At 54.3% G+C, this 16,612-nt stretch overlaps 1 protein-coding gene and 1 pseudogene across 1 annotated transcript in view; both read right to left on the bottom strand.

Annotated features, from left to right (window-relative positions):
* Positions 1-11: 11 nt before the first annotated feature.
* Positions 12-5,031, bottom strand: LOC116371891 (circumsporozoite protein-like; annotated as a pseudogene).
* Positions 5,032-5,707: 676 nt separating this feature from the next.
* Positions 5,708-16,612, bottom strand: part of LOC116371890 (circumsporozoite protein-like) — an 82,166-nt gene continuing 71,261 nt past the window's right edge. Inside the window, exons 3-6 of the mRNA XM_031821026.1 lie at positions 6,922-7,020; positions 6,550-6,681; positions 6,133-6,420; positions 5,708-6,013 (exon numbers count right to left, since the gene is read on the bottom strand). Coding sequence (XP_031676886.1) covers positions 5,708-6,013; positions 6,133-6,420; positions 6,550-6,681; positions 6,922-7,020 — 825 coding nt within the window. The remainder of the gene's footprint in view (positions 6,014-6,132; positions 6,421-6,549; positions 6,682-6,921; positions 7,021-16,612) is intronic.

The following is a 16,612-nucleotide window of genomic DNA, read 5'->3' as shown; positions in this document are numbered from 1 at the left end:
TTAAAAAGGGGTTAATGATAGCAGTGCACTATGTAGGAAAAATGTTGCCATTTGGGGCAGTTGGGCCTGTCCTCTTCAGACTGGGTAATGGGGTCAGATCACACCCTCTGTTGAGTCATCTTCCTGATGACGTTGTTTTGCTTGTTGTTTCATGCCCCACTACTACTGGAGACTACTGGAGACACTACTATAAACGATCACTACCATTACTACTGTAGACACTACCACTACTATAACCAGTCACTACCATTACTACTGGAGACACTACCACTACTATAACCAGTCACTACCACTACTACTGGAGACACTACCTCTACTATAACCAGTCACTACCATTACTACTGGAGACACTACCACTACTATAACCAGTCACTACCATTACTACTGGAGACACTACCACTACTATAACCAGTCACTACCATTACTACTGGAGACACTACCACTACTAAAACTATAACCAGTCACTACCATTACTACTGTAGACACTACCACTACTATAACCAGTCACTACCATTACTACTGTAGACACTACCACTACTATAACTATAACCAGTCACTACCATTACTACTGGAGACACTACCACTACTATAACTATAACCAATCACTACCATTACTATAACTATAACCAGTCATTACCATTACTACTGGAGACACTACCACTACTATAACTATAACCAATCACTACCATTACTACTGTAGACACTACCACTACTATAACCAGTCACTACCATTACTACTGGAGACACTACCACTACTATAACCAGTCACTACCATTACTACTGTAGACACTACCACTACTATAACCAGTCACTACCATTACTACTGTAGACACTACCACTACTATAACCAGTCCCCGCCCATACTACTGGAGACACTACCACTACTATAACCAGCCACTACCATTACTACTGTAGACACTACCACTACTATAACCAGTCCCCGCCCATACTACTTCAGACACTACCACTACTAGCTCTTCAGTAAGGCCATTCTTCTTCCGATGTTTGATAACGTAGGAACTTTGAACAGCCTCCCCAGCCTCCCCATTCTCACCAGCCTCCCCATCCTCCCCAGCCTCCCCAGCCTCCCCATTCTCACCAGCCTCCCCATCCTCCCCAGTCTCCCCAGCCTCCCCATCCTCCCCAGTCTCACCAGCCTCCCCATCCTCCCCAGCCTCCCCAGCCTCCCCAGTCTCACCAGCCTCCCCATCCTCCCCATCCTCCCCAGCCTCCCCAGCCTCCCCAGCTCACCAGCCTCCCCATCCTCCCCATCCTCCCCAGCCTCCCCAGCCTCACCAGCCGCCTCAGCCTCACCAGCCTCACCAGCTTCACCAGCCTCACCAGCTTCACCAGCCTCATCAGCCTCACCAGCCTTACCAGCCTCCCCAGCCTCACCAGCCGCCTCAGCCTCACCAGCCGCCTCAGCCTCACCAGCCCCCTCAGCCTCACCATCCTCACTAGCCTCCTCAGCATCACCAGCCGCCTCAGCCTCACCAGCCGCCTCAGCCTCACCAGCCGCCTCAGCCTCACCAGCCGCCCCAGCCTCACCAGCCGCCTCAGCCTCACCAGCCTCCCCAGCCTCACCAGCCGCCTCAGCCTCACCATCCTCACTAGCCTCCTCAGCATCACCAGCCGCCTCAGCCTCACCAGCCGCCTCAGCCTCACCAGCCGCCTCAGCCTCACCAGCCGCCCCAGCCTCACCAGCCTCCCCAGCCTCACCAGCCGCCTCAGCCTCACCAGCCGCCTCAGCCTCACCAGCCGCCCCAGCCTCACCAGCCGCCTCAGCCTCACCAGCCTCCCAGCCTCACCAGCCGCCTCAGCATCACCAGCCTCCTCACCAGCCGCCTCAGTCTCACCAGCCGCCTCAGCCTCACCAGCCTCACTAGCCTCCTCAGCATCACCAGCCGCCTCAGCCTCACCAGCCTCACCAGCTTCACCAGCCTCACCAGCTTCACCAGCCTCATCAGCCTCACCAGCCTTACCAGCCTCCCCAGCCTCACCAGCTGCCTCAGCCTCACCAGCCGCCTCAGCATCACCAGCCAACTCAGCTTCACCAGCCGCCTCAGCCTCACCAGCCGCCTCAGCTCAGCCTTACCAGCCGCCTCAGTCTCACCAGCCACCTCAGCCTCACCAGCCGCCCCAGCCTCACCAGCCGCCTCAGCCTCACCTGCCACCTCAGCCTCACCAGCCACCTCAGTCTCACCAGCCACCTCAGCCTCACCAGCCTCACCAGCCGCCTCAGTCAACCAGCCGCCTCAGCCTCACCAGCCGCCCCAGCCTCACCAGCCTACCCAGCCTCACCAGCCGCCTCAGCCTCACCAGCCGGCTCAGTCTCACCAGCCACCTCAGCCTCACCAGCCACCCCAGCCTCACCAGCCGCCTCAGCCTCACCTGCCACCTCAGCCTCACCAGCCTCCTCAGCATCACCAGCCGCCTCAGCCTCACCAGCCGCCTCAGCCTCACCAGCCGCCTCAGCCTCACCAGCCGCCCCAGCCTCACCAGCCGCCCCAGCCTCACCAGCCGCCTCAGCCTCACCAGCCTCCCAGCCTCACCAGCCGCCTCAGCATCACCAGCCGCCTCACCAGCCGCCTCAGTCTCACCAGCCGCCTCAGCCTCACCAGCCTCACTAGCCTCCTCAGCATCACCAGCCGCCTCAGCCTCACCAGCCTCACCAGCTTCACCAGCCTCACCAGCTTCACCAGCCTCATCAGCCTCACCAGCCTTACCAGCCTCCCCAGCCTCACCAGCTGCCTCAGCCTCACCAGCCGCCTCAGCCTCACCAGCCGCCTCAGCCTCACCATCCTCACTAGCCTCCTCAGCATCACCAGCCGCCTCAGCCTCACCAGCCGCCTCAGCCTCACCAGCCGCCTCAGCCTCACCAGCCGCCCCAGCCTCACCAGCCGCCTCAGCCTCACCAGCCTCCCCAGCCTCACCAGCCGCCCCAGCCTCACCAGCCGCCTCAGCCTCACCAGCCTCCCCAGCCTCACCAGCCGCCTCAGCCTCACCATCCTCACTAGCCTCCTCAGCATCACCAGCCGCCTCAGCCTCACCAGCCGCCTCAGCCTCACCAGCCTCCCCAGCCTCACCAGCCGCCCTAGCCTCACCAGCCGCCTCAGCCTCACCAGCCTCCCCAGCCTCACCAGCCGCCTCAGCCTCACCATCCTCACTAGCCTCCTCAGCATCACCAGCCGCCTCAGCCTCACCAGCCGCCTCAGCCTCACCAGCCGCCCCAGCCTCACCAGCCGCCCCAGCCTCACCAGCCGCCTCAGCCTCACCAGCCTCCCCAGCCTCACCAGCCGCCTCAGCCTCACCATCCTCACTAGCCTCCTCAGCATCACCAGCCGCCTCAGCCTCACCAGCCGCCTCAGCCTCACCAGCCGCCTCAGCCTCACCAGCCGCCCCAGCCTCACCAGCCTCCCCAGCCTCACCAGCCGCCTCAGCCTCACCAGCCGCCTCAGCCTCACCAGCCGCCCCAGCCTCACCAGCCGCCTCAGCCTCACCAGCCTCCCAGCCTCACCAGCCGCCTCAGCATCACCAGCCGCCTCACCAGCCGCCTCAGTCTCACCAGCCGCCTCAGCCTCACCAGCCTCACTAGCCTCCTCAGCATCACCAGCCGCCTCAGCCTCACCAGCCTCACCAGCTTCACCAGCCTCACCAGCTTCACCAGCCTCATCAGCCTCACCAGCCTTACCAGCCTCCCCAGCCTCACCAGCTGCCTCAGCCTCACCAGCCGCCTCAGCATCACCAGCCAACTCAGCTTCACCAGCCGCCTCAGCCTCACCAGCCGCCTCAGCTCAGCCTTACCAGCCGCCTCAGTCTCACCAGCCACCTCAGCCTCACCAGCCGCCCCAGCCTCACCAGCCGCCTCAGCCTCACCTGCCACCTCAGCCTCACCAGCCACCTCAGTCTCACCAGCCACCTCAGCCTCACCAGCCTCACCAGCCGCCTCAGTCAACCAGCCGCCTCAGCCTCACCAGCCGCCCCAGCCTCACCAGCCTACCCAGCCTCACCAGCCGCCTCAGCCTCACCAGCCGGCTCAGTCTCACCAGCCACCTCAGCCTCACCAGCCACCCCAGCCTCACCAGCCGCCTCAGCCTCACCTGCCACCTCAGCCTCACCAGCCTCCTCAGCATCACCAGCCGCCTCAGCCTCACCAGCCGCCTCAGCCTCACCAGCCGCCTCAGCCTCACCAGCCGCCCCAGCCTCACCAGCCGCCCCAGCCTCACCAGCCGCCTCAGCCTCACCAGCCTCCCAGCCTCACCAGCCGCCTCAGCATCACCAGCCGCCTCACCAGCCGCCTCAGTCTCACCAGCCGCCTCAGCCTCACCAGCCTCACTAGCCTCCTCAGCATCACCAGCCGCCTCAGCCTCACCAGCCTCACCAGCTTCACCAGCCTCACCAGCTTCACCAGCCTCATCAGCCTCACCAGCCTTACCAGCCTCCCCAGCCTCACCAGCTGCCTCAGCCTCACCAGCCGCCTCAGCCTAACCAGCCGCCTCAGCCTCACCATCCTCACTAGCCTCCTCAGCATCACCAGCCGCCTCAGCCTCACCAGCCGCCTCAGCCTCACCAGCCGCCTCAGCCTCACCAGCCGCCCCAGCCTCACCAGCCGCCTCAGCCTCACCAGCCTCCCCAGCCTCACCAGCCGCCTCAGCCTCACCAGCCGCCTCAGCCTCACCAGCCGCCCCAGCCTCACCAGCCGCCTCAGCCTCACCAGCCGCCTCAGCCTCACCAGCCTCCCAGCCTCACCAGCCACCTCAGCCTCACCAGCCACCCCAGCCTCACCAGCCGCCTCAGCCTCACCTGCCACCTCAGCCTCACCAGCCTCCTCAGCATCACCAGCCGCCTCAGCCTCACCAGCCGCCTCAGCCTCACCAGCCGCCTCAGCATCACCAGCCGCCTCACCAGCCGCCTCAGTCTCACCAGCCGCCTCAGCCTCACCAGCCTCACTAGCCTCCTCAGCATCACCAGCCGCCTCAGCCTCACCAGCCTCACCAGCTTCACCAGCCTCACCAGCTTCACCAGCCTCATCAGCCTCACCAGTCTTACCAGCCTCCCCAGCCTCACCAGCTGCCTCAGCCTCACCAGCCGCCTCAGCCTCACCAGCCGCCTCAGCCTCACCATCCTCACTAGCCTCCTCAGCATCACCAGCCGCCTCAGCCTCACCAGCCGCCTCAGCCTCACCAGCCGCCTCAGCCTCACCAGCCGCCCCAGCCTCACCAGCCGCCTCAGCCTCACCAGCCTCCCCAGCCTCACCAGCCGCCTCAGCCTCACCAGCCGCCTCAGCCTCACCAGCCGCCCCAGCCTCACCAGCCGCCTCAGCCTCACCAGCCGCCTCAGCCTCACCAGCCTCCCAGCCTCACCAGCCGCCTCAGCATCACCAGCCGCCTCACCAGCCGCCTCAGCCTCACCAGCCGCCTCAGCCTCACCAGCCTCACTAGCCTCCTCAGCATCACCAGCCGCCTCAGCTTCACCAGCCGCCTCAGCCTCACCAGCCGCCTCAGCTCAGCCTTACCAGCCGCCTCAGTCTCACCAGCCACCTCAGCCTCACCAGCCGCCCCAGCCTCACCAGCCGCCTCAGCCTCACCTGCCACCTCAGCCTCACCAGCCACCTCAGTCTCACCAGCCACCTCAGCCTCACCAGCCTCACCAGCCGCCTCAGTCAACCAGCCGCCTCAGCCTCACCAGCCGCCCCAGCCTCACCAGCCTACCCAGCCTCACCAGCCGCCTCAGCCTCACCAGCCGGCTCAGTCTCACCAGCCACCTCAGCCTCACCAGCCACCCCAGCCTCACCAGCCGCCTCAGCCTCACCTGCCACCTCAGCCTCACCAGCCTCCTCAGCATCACCAGCCGCCTCAGCCTCACCAGCCGCCTCAGCCTCACCAGCCGCCTCAGCCTCACCAGCCGCCCCAGACTCACCATCCTCCCCAGCCTCACCAGCCGCCTCAGCCTCACCAGCCGCCTCAGCCTCACCAGCCGCCCCAGCCTCACCAGCCGCCTCAGCCTCACCAGCCTCCCAGCCTCACCAGCCGCCTCAGCATCACCAGCCGCCTCACCAACCGCCTCAGCCTCACCAGCCGCCTCAGCCTCACCAGCCTCACTAGCCTCCACAGCATCACCAGCCGCCTCAGCCTCACCAGCCTCACCAGCTTCACCAGCCTCACCAGCTTCACCAGCCTCATCAGCCTCACCAGCCTTACCAGCCTCCCCAGCCTCACCAGCTGCCTCAGCCTCACCAGCCGCCTCAGCCTCACCAGCCGCCTCAGCCTCACCATCCTCACTAGCCTCCTCAGCATCACCAGCCGCCTCAGCCTCACCAGCCGCCTCAGCCTCACCAGCCGCCTCAGCCTCACCAGCCGCCCCAGCCTCACCAGCCACCTCAGCCTCACCAGCCTCCCCAGCCTCACCAGCCGCCTCAGCCTCACCAGCCGCCTCAGCCTCACCAGCCGCCCCAGCCTCACCAGCCGCCTCAGCCTCACCAGCCGCCTCAGCCTCACCAGCCGCCTCAGCATCCCCAGCCGCCTCACCAGCCGCCTCAGCCTCACCAGCCGCCTCAGCCTCACCAGCCTCACTAGCCTCCTCAGCATTACCAGCCGCCTCAGCTTCACCAGCCGCCTCAGCCTCACCAGCCGCCTCAGCCTCAGCCTCACAAGCCGCCTCAGTCTCACCAGCCACCTCAGCCTCACCAGCCGCCCCAGTCTCACCAGCCGCCTCAGCCTCACCTGCCACCTCAGCCTCACCAGCCACCTCAGTCTCACCAGCCACCTCAGCCTCACCAGCCTCACCAGCCGCCTCAGTCAACCAGCCGCCTCAGCCTCACCAGCCACCTCAGCCTCACCAGCCTCATCAGCCGCCTCAGCCTCACCAGCCACCTCAGCCTCACCAGCCTCAGTCAACCAGCCGCCTCAGTCAACCAGCCACCTCAGCCTCACCAGCCACCTCAGCCTCACCAGCCGCCTCAGCCTTACCAGCCTCCCCAGTCTCACCAGCCTCACCAGCCCCCTCAGCCTCACCAGCCTCCTGAGAACAGCAGTAGCAGAGCACTTATATCATGTTCAACACAAGTCCCTCTGATAACCAGGGATGAATGGATGGCACCTCTGGTCTAGTGGAACAGGCCAGATAAAGGCCACTTTGGGGAGGGAGGGAGGGAGGGTAGTGCAAGAGGGAAAGAAAGGGGAGACAAAAAGAGAGAAAGGAAGAGAGAGAAAGACAGAGGTGATACTCCAACCGTCCTCACCTCTCAGAGCGGCAGCAGCTCTTAAAGGGGCAATCTGTAGCTGTTACATCCGATTTTGGACTTAGAAATGAATCATATTTACCCATTGATTCTTGAAGAATATAACTTATAAATGCCTCATGAGTTTAGTTCAACTGTCGTACCCCATCAGAACCCAAAATATAAGCTTGTTTAACATTAATTGTAAACAAACTCTATGTAGCCTCCAAACATGGTTAAAACTATAATTGTGTTATCATGGATGGTCAGTCCATAGCTCTGTCTATGAATTTGAGAGTGGTTCTACTTCTCCAGTCCCATCTCTCAGCTAAACAGTGGCGGGATAGGCTTTGTTATTGTTTCAACTGCTGATTGCTGCTTTAAATGGGAACATCCATCTCCTGCACTGTATCCCCTGAATCAACACACGCCCCCCCCCCGTCTCCTTCTAAAACTGCATTTAGGGCCAAGCAGATCATTCTGGGACGTAACACACACACATTCTGGGACGTAACACACACACATTCTGGGACGCAACACACACACATTCTGGGATGTAACACACACACATTCTGGGACGTAACACACACACATTCTGGGACGTAACACACACACACATTCTGGGACGTAACACACACACACACTCTGGGACGTAACACACACACACATTCTGGGACGTAACACACACACATTCTGGGACGTAACACACACACACATTCTGAGACGTAACACACACACACACATTCTGGGACGTAACACACAGACACATTCTGGGACGTAACACACACACACATTCTGGGACGTAACACACACACACATTCTGGGACGTAACACACACACATTCTGGGGCGTAAACACACACACACATTCTGGGACGTAAACACACACACACATTCTGGGACGTAAACACACACATTCTGGGACGTAACACACACACACATTCTGGGACGTAAACGCACACATTCTGGGACGTAACACACACACATTCTGGGACGTCACACACACACACATTCTGGGACGTAACACACACACACATTCTGGGATGTAACACACACACACACATTCTGGGATGTAACACACACACACACATTCTGGATGTAACACACACACACATTCTGGGACGTAACACACACACACATTCTGGGACGTAACACACACACACACATTCTGGGACGTAACACACACACACATTCTGGGACGTAAAACACACACATTCTGGGACGTAACACACACACACATTCTGGGACGTAAACACACACACATTCTGGGACGTAACACACACACACATTCTGGGACGTAACACACACACACATTCTGGGACGTAACACACACACACATTCTGGGACGTAACACACACACACATTCTGGGACGTAACACACACACACATTCTGGGACGTAAAACACACACATTCTGGGACGTAACACACACACACATTCTGGGATGTAACACACACACACATTCTGGGATGTAACACACACACACATTCTGGGACGTAACACACACACACATTCTGGGATGTAACACACACACACATTCTGGGATGTAACACACACACACATTCTGGGACGTAACACACACACACATTCTGGGACGTAAACACACACACATTCTGGGACGTAACACACACACACATTCTGGGACGTAACACACACACACATTCTGGGACGTAACACACACACACATTCTGGGACGTAACACACACACACATTCTGGGACGTAAAACACACACATTCTGGGACGTAACACACACACACACATTCTGGGACGTAACACACACACACATTCTGGGACGTAAAACACACACATTCTGGGACGTAACACACACACACATTCTGGGATGTAACACACACACACACATTCTGGGACGTAACACACACACACATTCTGGGACGTAACACACACACACATTCTGGGACGTAACACACACACACATTCTGGGACGTAAAACACACACATTCTGGGACGTAACACACACACACATTCTGGGACGTAAACACACACACATTCTGGGACGTAACACACACACACATTCTGGGACGTAACACACACACATTCTGGGACGTAACACACACACATTCTGGGGCGTAAACACACACACACATTCTGGGACGTAAACACACACACACATTCTGGGACGTAAACACACACATTCTGGGACGTAACACACACACACATTCTGGGACGTAAACGCACACATTCTGGGACGTAACACACACACATTCTGGGACGTCACACACACACACATTCTGGGACGTAACACACACACACATTCTGGGATGTAACACACACACACACATTCTGGGATGTAACACACACACATTCTGGGACGTAACCCTCCTGTCTGTCACAGGTAGCGTAGCAGCTATTTGTCACCAGAGGAAATCAGTCATGGAAACAACAGGGCCTGGGTGGTATGGAGAAACAACCTCAAAAAAGGATTTAGATAGAACAACATGATCAATCCGACAGGAACTGGTGGAGACTCTGTCACCAGACGTGTGGGGTTGTATCAGCCTCTTGTGAGCTGTGACTGTCTAGGAAAACATTTGGTAACAATTTGATTAACGTTATATTATAAAACATACATTATCCCACATAAAGCAGCACGTTGTTGCTCTCATTTGAAGGCCTCATTGGAAAGATCTCAATGAAAATACAGTATTGGAAGTTGGAAGAGAAGCGGAGCTCCAATAGTCAGCCCACACAACCTTGATTTAGTGTAAACAATCATGTGTAACATGGATGACTGATGTTGTTGATTAAACGTGGCCGTAATCAAAGCAGACCTTGTGTATGAATCAGATCAGTATGTACTCTCTCAATCAGAAACAACCACCTCTCACACACACACACACACACACTAGCATACACACACACACACACACACACACACACACACACACACACACACACACACACACACACACACACACAGAGAGAGACACACACACACACACCACCTTTCCCCTAGTTCCCACTTAGTTTATTGAGCATCTGTGGCCCATTTCAGCCTTCAAAAACTTCACCAAAAAGACGGTCCTGTTCTGTTCAGTCCCATCGGAGGCAACAGGGAGGCAGACAGGGCAGAGTTTACTGTGATTGTTGTTCTCAGTTGTTCATTGTTAATTAAGGAGTGAGGCAAGTGATGCCAGGGACACAGCTTGGCAGGGAGGCAGAGAGCTGTATCTCTGCTGAGAGTGGTCTGTCTAAGGAGAGCTGTATCTCTGCTGAGAGTGGTCTGTCTAAGGGGAGCTTTAGCTCTATAGGGGGTGGTCTGTCTAAGGGGAGCTTTAGCTCTATAGGGGGTGGTCTGTCTAAGAGGAGCTTTAGCTCTATAGGGGGTGGTCTGTCTAAGAGGAGCTTTAGCTCTATAGGGGGTGGTCTGTCTAAGAGGAGCTTTAGCTCTATAGGGGGTGGTCTGTCTAAGAGGAGCTTTAGCTCTATAGGGGGTGGTCTGTCTAAGAGGAGCTTTAGCTCTATAGGGGGTGGTCTGTCTAAGAGGAGCTTTAGCTCTATAGGGGGTGGTCTGTCTAAGAGGATCTTTAGCTCTATAGGGGGTGGTCTGTCTAAGAGGAGCTTTAGCTCTATAGGGGGTGGTCTGTCTAAGGGGAGCTTTAGCTCTATAGGGGGTGGTCTGTCTAAGGGGAGCTTTAGCTCTATAGGGGGTGGTCTGTCTAAGGGGAGCTGTATCTCTGCTGAGAGTGGTCTGTCTAAGAGGAGCTTTAGCTCTATAGGGGGTGGTCTGTCTAAGGGGAGCTTTAGCTCTATAGGGGGTGGTCTGTCTAAGGGGAGCTTTAGCTCTATAGGGGGTGGTCTGTCTAAGGGGAGCTTTAGCTCTATAGGGGGTGGTCTGTCTGACGTGGTGGTGAGGGTAATGGTGGTTGTGGTGATGGGGATGGTGGTGATGGTAATTGTAATAGTGGTGGTGGTGATGGTGGGGATGGGGATGGGGATGGTGGTGGTGATGGTGGTGGTGGTGATGGTGGTGGTGGGGATGGTGGTGGTGATGGTGGTGATGGTGATGGCAGGGATGGTGGTGGGGGTTATGGTGGGGATAGTGGTGATGGTGATGGTGGGGATGGTGGTGGTGATGGTGGTCATGGGGATGGTGGTGGTGATGGTGGGGATGGTGGTGGTGGGGATGGTGGTGGTGATGGTGGGGATGGTGTTGATGGTGGGGATGGTGGTGGTGGTGATGGTGATGGTGGGGATGGTGGTGGTCGTGGGGATGGTGGTGGTGGTGATGGTGGGGATGGTGGTGATGGTGGGGATGGTGGTGTTGGTGGGGATGGTGGTGGTGATGGTGGGGATGGTGATGGTGGTGGTCGTGGGGATGGTGGTGGTGATGGTGGTGGTGATGGTGGGGATGGTGATGGTGGTGGTCGTGGTGATGGTGGTGGTGGTGGTGATGGTGGTGGTGGTGGTGATGGTGGTGGTGATGGTGGGGATGGTGATGGTGGTGGTCGTGGGGATGGTAGTGGGGGTGTTGTGGCAGACCACTACAAGTCAATCAACCCGCCATCATTAACACAATCTAATCTAATGATTTATCGTGGAAACATTGAAACAACATGGACGACAGAGAAAAACAAATGGATACAATTTAATGGCAAGTAGCAAACAATGAATGCAGACACTGGGGACGGGGCTGTGAGCATGTGGATCTGGGCAGATGAGATGTAGTCATTGTTTCTGTGTGTCTGAACGTTGTTGTTCGTATGTATGTTTGTTTTTGGAGTGTAATAAAACAACAACATGTAATTATTATAATATTATATAACCGTCTCCATGGTGGATTTGTTGTCATGGATCATGTTGATTTGGTAGATACTGGAATAGTATACATTCATTTGTTGTCATGGATCATGTTGATTTGGTAGATACTGGAATAGTATACATTCATTTGTTGTCATGGATCATGTTGATTTAGTAGATACTGAAATAGTATACATTCATTTGTTGTCATGGATCATGTTGATTTGGTAGATACTGGAATAGTATACATTCATTTGTTGAAACAGGAATAAAAGAACCAGAATAAACAATATATAGAATATATAGATATTGACTGAAGGCCTTAGCTACTGTATAACCTGAATGTTTTATATACTAAACCTACTGTTCTCCTGCCTCACTACAGTTTATAATAAATAATAATAAATAATAGATTAATAGACACTGAAACAGCATTTGTCGGATTTATTTTAAAGCATGCAAACAAACCCCAACAGAAAGGACAAACTGGAAAATGTTCTTGGCACACTGTAGATCATTTGAAAGGGGGGGCGATCTTTCATCAGCAACAAAACACCTTCATGTTAATTTTATTTTTTGAAAGAAAATATTGCCCCCCCCCATGCCTGTATCCTTTTTCTCCGTGACACAGAAATGTGTTTCCAATGTACAGAGACTTGGGACAGTGTCTCTGAAGCAGAGATATGAAGCCATACACAGTCCCTATGGGCCTTGGTCAAACCTAGAGACCTATTTTTAATTTTTTAATTTGATTTATTTTTAACCTTTATTTAACTAGGCAAGTCAGTTAAGAACACATTCTTATTTTCAATGACGGCCTAGGAACTGCCTGTTCAGGAGCAGAATGACAGATTTGTACCTTGTCAGCTCCAGGATATGAACTTGCAACCTTTCGGTTACTAGTCCAACGCTCTAACCACTAGGCTACCCTGCCGCCCCAGTGCCTCATTGCTATATAGGTAATAGGGTGCCATTTGTAATGAAGACAGTTTTTATCACACATCATTAGAGAGGAACAGGAACCTCAGCTAACCTTGCTCTGGGCCTGGTTTCCCAAAAGCATCTTAAGGCTCAGTTCATCGTGAGAACCTTCGTAGGAGCATTGTTAATTCTCTGAGCTATTTCTTAAAAGCTGTTAATCTAACGCCTGCCTCGGATCCCTCGTAGAACAGCTAAGTGCTTCTTTAGATGTTTCCCCCAGAAACAGCACTCAGAAAGAACAGTCGCTACAGTAAGTGCGTCGTTGGAGGACATTAAAAAAAGTCAGCGCTGATCTCAGGTCAGTTTTCTCCATTCAAACCTTACCTTCACCTTAGAATTATTTCACAATTCTGACAACGGATCAGCTCCTATTACCACCTACGGCTGCAAATATCGAGGCGGCTTATTCTAATGCTTACCCAATAAAAATGCACATCATTGTGCACGTTAGGCTACACATCATGAAATATATTGCGACAAATTAAAGACAGTAGCAAAATAGAGCTACATTTTTGGGGGGGACATTTTACCCGCAATTGGTATCCAATTGTTAGTAGTTACTATCTTGTCTCATCGCTACAGAAGATCTTCTGTCTCTTCCCATACGGGCTCGGGAGAGACGAAGGTCGAAAGCCATGCGTCCTACGAATCACAACCCAACCAAGCCGCACTGCTTCTTAACACAGCGCGCATCCAACCCGGAAGCCAGCCGCACAAATGTGTCGGAGGAAACACCGTGCACCTGGCGACCTGGTTAGCGTGCACTGTGCCCGGCCCGCCACAGGAGTCGCTGGTGCACGATGAGACAAGGATATCCCTACCGGCCAAACCCTCCCTAACCCGGACGATGCTAGGCCAATTGTGCGTCGCCCCACGGACCACCCGGTCGCGGCCGGCTGCGACAGAGCCTGGGTGCGAACCCAGAGTCTCTGGTGGCACAACTGCCAGACCACTGCGCCACCTGGGAGGCCCCCCATGAAATGTATTTCAATACGATTGAAATAGATCTATAGCCTTCTGTTTGTATTTTAATGCAGTTGTCTCGATTTCCATTTTGAAGTATCTTTTTATACTTTGCTTGTTTTATCATTTGTAAAGACACGGGCAACTTTGTATTTGTAGTCAACTTTGTTCTGAAGCGCATAAAGTGCTTCCTCCTGCATAAAGTTCCGCAGGAGGGCACGGTTCTGCTCTGTTCTGCTCTTCTCTGTTCTGTTCTGCTCTTCTCTGTTCTGTTCTGCTCTTCTCTGCTCTGGTCTTGTCTGTTCTGTAGGGCAACAAACAGGATACAGAGTTGGAGAAGATATGGTAAAACAAGGTTAACAGTCTTATGAAGCCTTCTGGACTAGATTGGTCTACCATTTTAGTCAGACAGTGTCAGACACATTGAAAACTATTTTCAAATCCTTTTTTTTCTTCTTCTTCAAAATGAATTGCATACAAAGACAAATGTCATTCTGGCTGGCCAATGTGTGTTTGATGACACAGAACTACATATGGGCATTGAGTTATTCTCTAGTTCATTCAGAATATTTTCAGTGTTACTTTGGGTGAATCTCCCCTTCGGAGATGCAACAACTGATCACTAAAGGGTTTTTAATCAGGATGTATGCAAAATGCTAATCTCCCGTGAAATCGTACAACAGCAGAGATCAGAGCACCCTGGTAACGTTGTGGTCTCCTCCTGAACATAGCCTCCCAGCCTTAGCTACAGGAGGCTGAGTCTGGGGCTGGGGCCTTGGGTACGTATGGAGTCTGGTGCCTGGATCCATCAGAGGACCAGATTAACAAATAACAGAAACAGCTGGGACGGCCCTCCTCCAATACACCCCCAGCAACTGGGCACAGCTTACTCACACAAGGACAAGTCAAATAAGGACAATCGTGGGAACAAAATGGTCCTATTTGGAAAAGATTTTCATCTTCAGAGAAGGGGAAGCAATCATATCGGGTGACATGGAATGATCTCAAACGACCTCAATGGATCTCAAATGATCTCAATGGATCTCAAAGGATCTCAAATGATCTCAATGGATCTCAAAGAATCTCAAAGGATCTCAATGGATCTCAAACAACCTCAATGTATCTCAAATGATCTCAATGGATCTCAAACGACCTCAATGGATCTCAAAGGATCTCAATGGATCTCAAAGGATCTCAAAGGATCTCAAACAACCTCAATGGATCTCAAAGGATCTCAAACAACCTCAATGGATCTCAAAGGATCTCAAATGAGCTCAATGGATCTCAAACGACCTCAATGGATCTCAAAGGATCTCAAATGAGCTCAATAGATCTCAATGGATCTCAATGGATCTCAATGGATCCATAATCAGGGACTTGTCTTGATGGATCTTTACTCAGCAGATGGTTTAGAGATGAGGCTTATGCTTCTTACGTTTTGTCTGCTGATGATGATATTTAAGAAAATAATTGGGTTTTTGGTCCTCATGTCGATCCGAATTTATCCCTGGTAGGAAGACACCTTGACATTCGTTCAAGTCTGTTTTAGAGACATTTTGTTGTCTGTCTACAAGGGTTAAAATGGAGTCTGTGCAGCAGAGAGAAGAACTGGCACACATTCTAGTTAGGAGCTACTGAGAGGGCAGTGTGATAACAGGAGCAGTCTGTGAGATAGAGGAGTAAATCCTATACAAAGTGTCCCCTTGTTTTGTCTCAGCCTGCTCCAGGTATCAACACGTATGGCCAGCTGTGTCCACGAGGTCAACAGGATGGGTGGTTGGTGGAAAAGCAGTGGAAAAGACAGGAACACTATCTCCGACTCTGGCCACTTGCCACTATCTTCCAGACAGGCCTGACTGGTGGCCCAGTGGACCGATACTGGAGGTGCCACCGAGACGGAGCAGTCTCGCTGACGCTCTGGGCACGGGGACAGTCTGGCTGGGATCAGAGGTGTGGCAGGGGAAGGTGCGGGGGAGGCAGACAAGGCCATGTGTTGACAGCCACAGTGACAGAAACACAGACATGTGGACACAAGTGTGTGGCTCCAAGAGGAAAACCCCTTAGGTCACCCCTGACTCCGTCTACCGCTGACTCCGTCTACCCCTGACTCCGTCTACCTCTGACCTCATCTGCCCCTGACTCCATCTACCGCTGACTCCGTCTACCGCTGACTCCATCTACCGCTGACTCCGTCTACCCCTGACTCCATCTACCGCTGACTCCGTCTACCGTTGACTCCATCTACCGCTGACTCCATCTACCGCTGACTCATCTACCGCTGACTCCATCTACCTCTGACTCCATCTACCGCTGACTCCATCTACCGCTGACTCCATCTACCCCTGACTCCATCTACCCCTGACTCCATCTACCCCTGAGTATTTCCCCAACCTTGTGACCCTGACCAGGAAAAACTCTTAATAACTAGTTATACTTGTGCATAGCAGCACTTCTGAGACGTAAATTGTACATGTAACAACATGAGTTACTGTACAAAGTGAAATGCTATCTCTGGTTTCGTGGCTGGGTGGCCTTCAGCAGGAGGCCAGGGGACCAGCTGTGGACCCTAGGGTTCAGGGGTCATATTCCCAGGACGTTTATCAGGTGTGGTGGGCGACAGGAAAAGCTGCTGTGACCAGATAGGCCCCGGAGAGACTGGCTGTCCAAAATGGGACCGTACGGCTCTGGTGAA

Source organism: Oncorhynchus kisutch, unplaced genomic scaffold (assembly GCF_002021735.2).
Source record: "Oncorhynchus kisutch isolate 150728-3 unplaced genomic scaffold, Okis_V2 scaffold3813, whole genome shotgun sequence".
NCBI lineage: Eukaryota > Metazoa > Chordata > Actinopteri > Salmoniformes > Salmonidae > Oncorhynchus > Oncorhynchus kisutch.
This window is presented reverse-complemented; position numbering and strand designations above follow the sequence as displayed.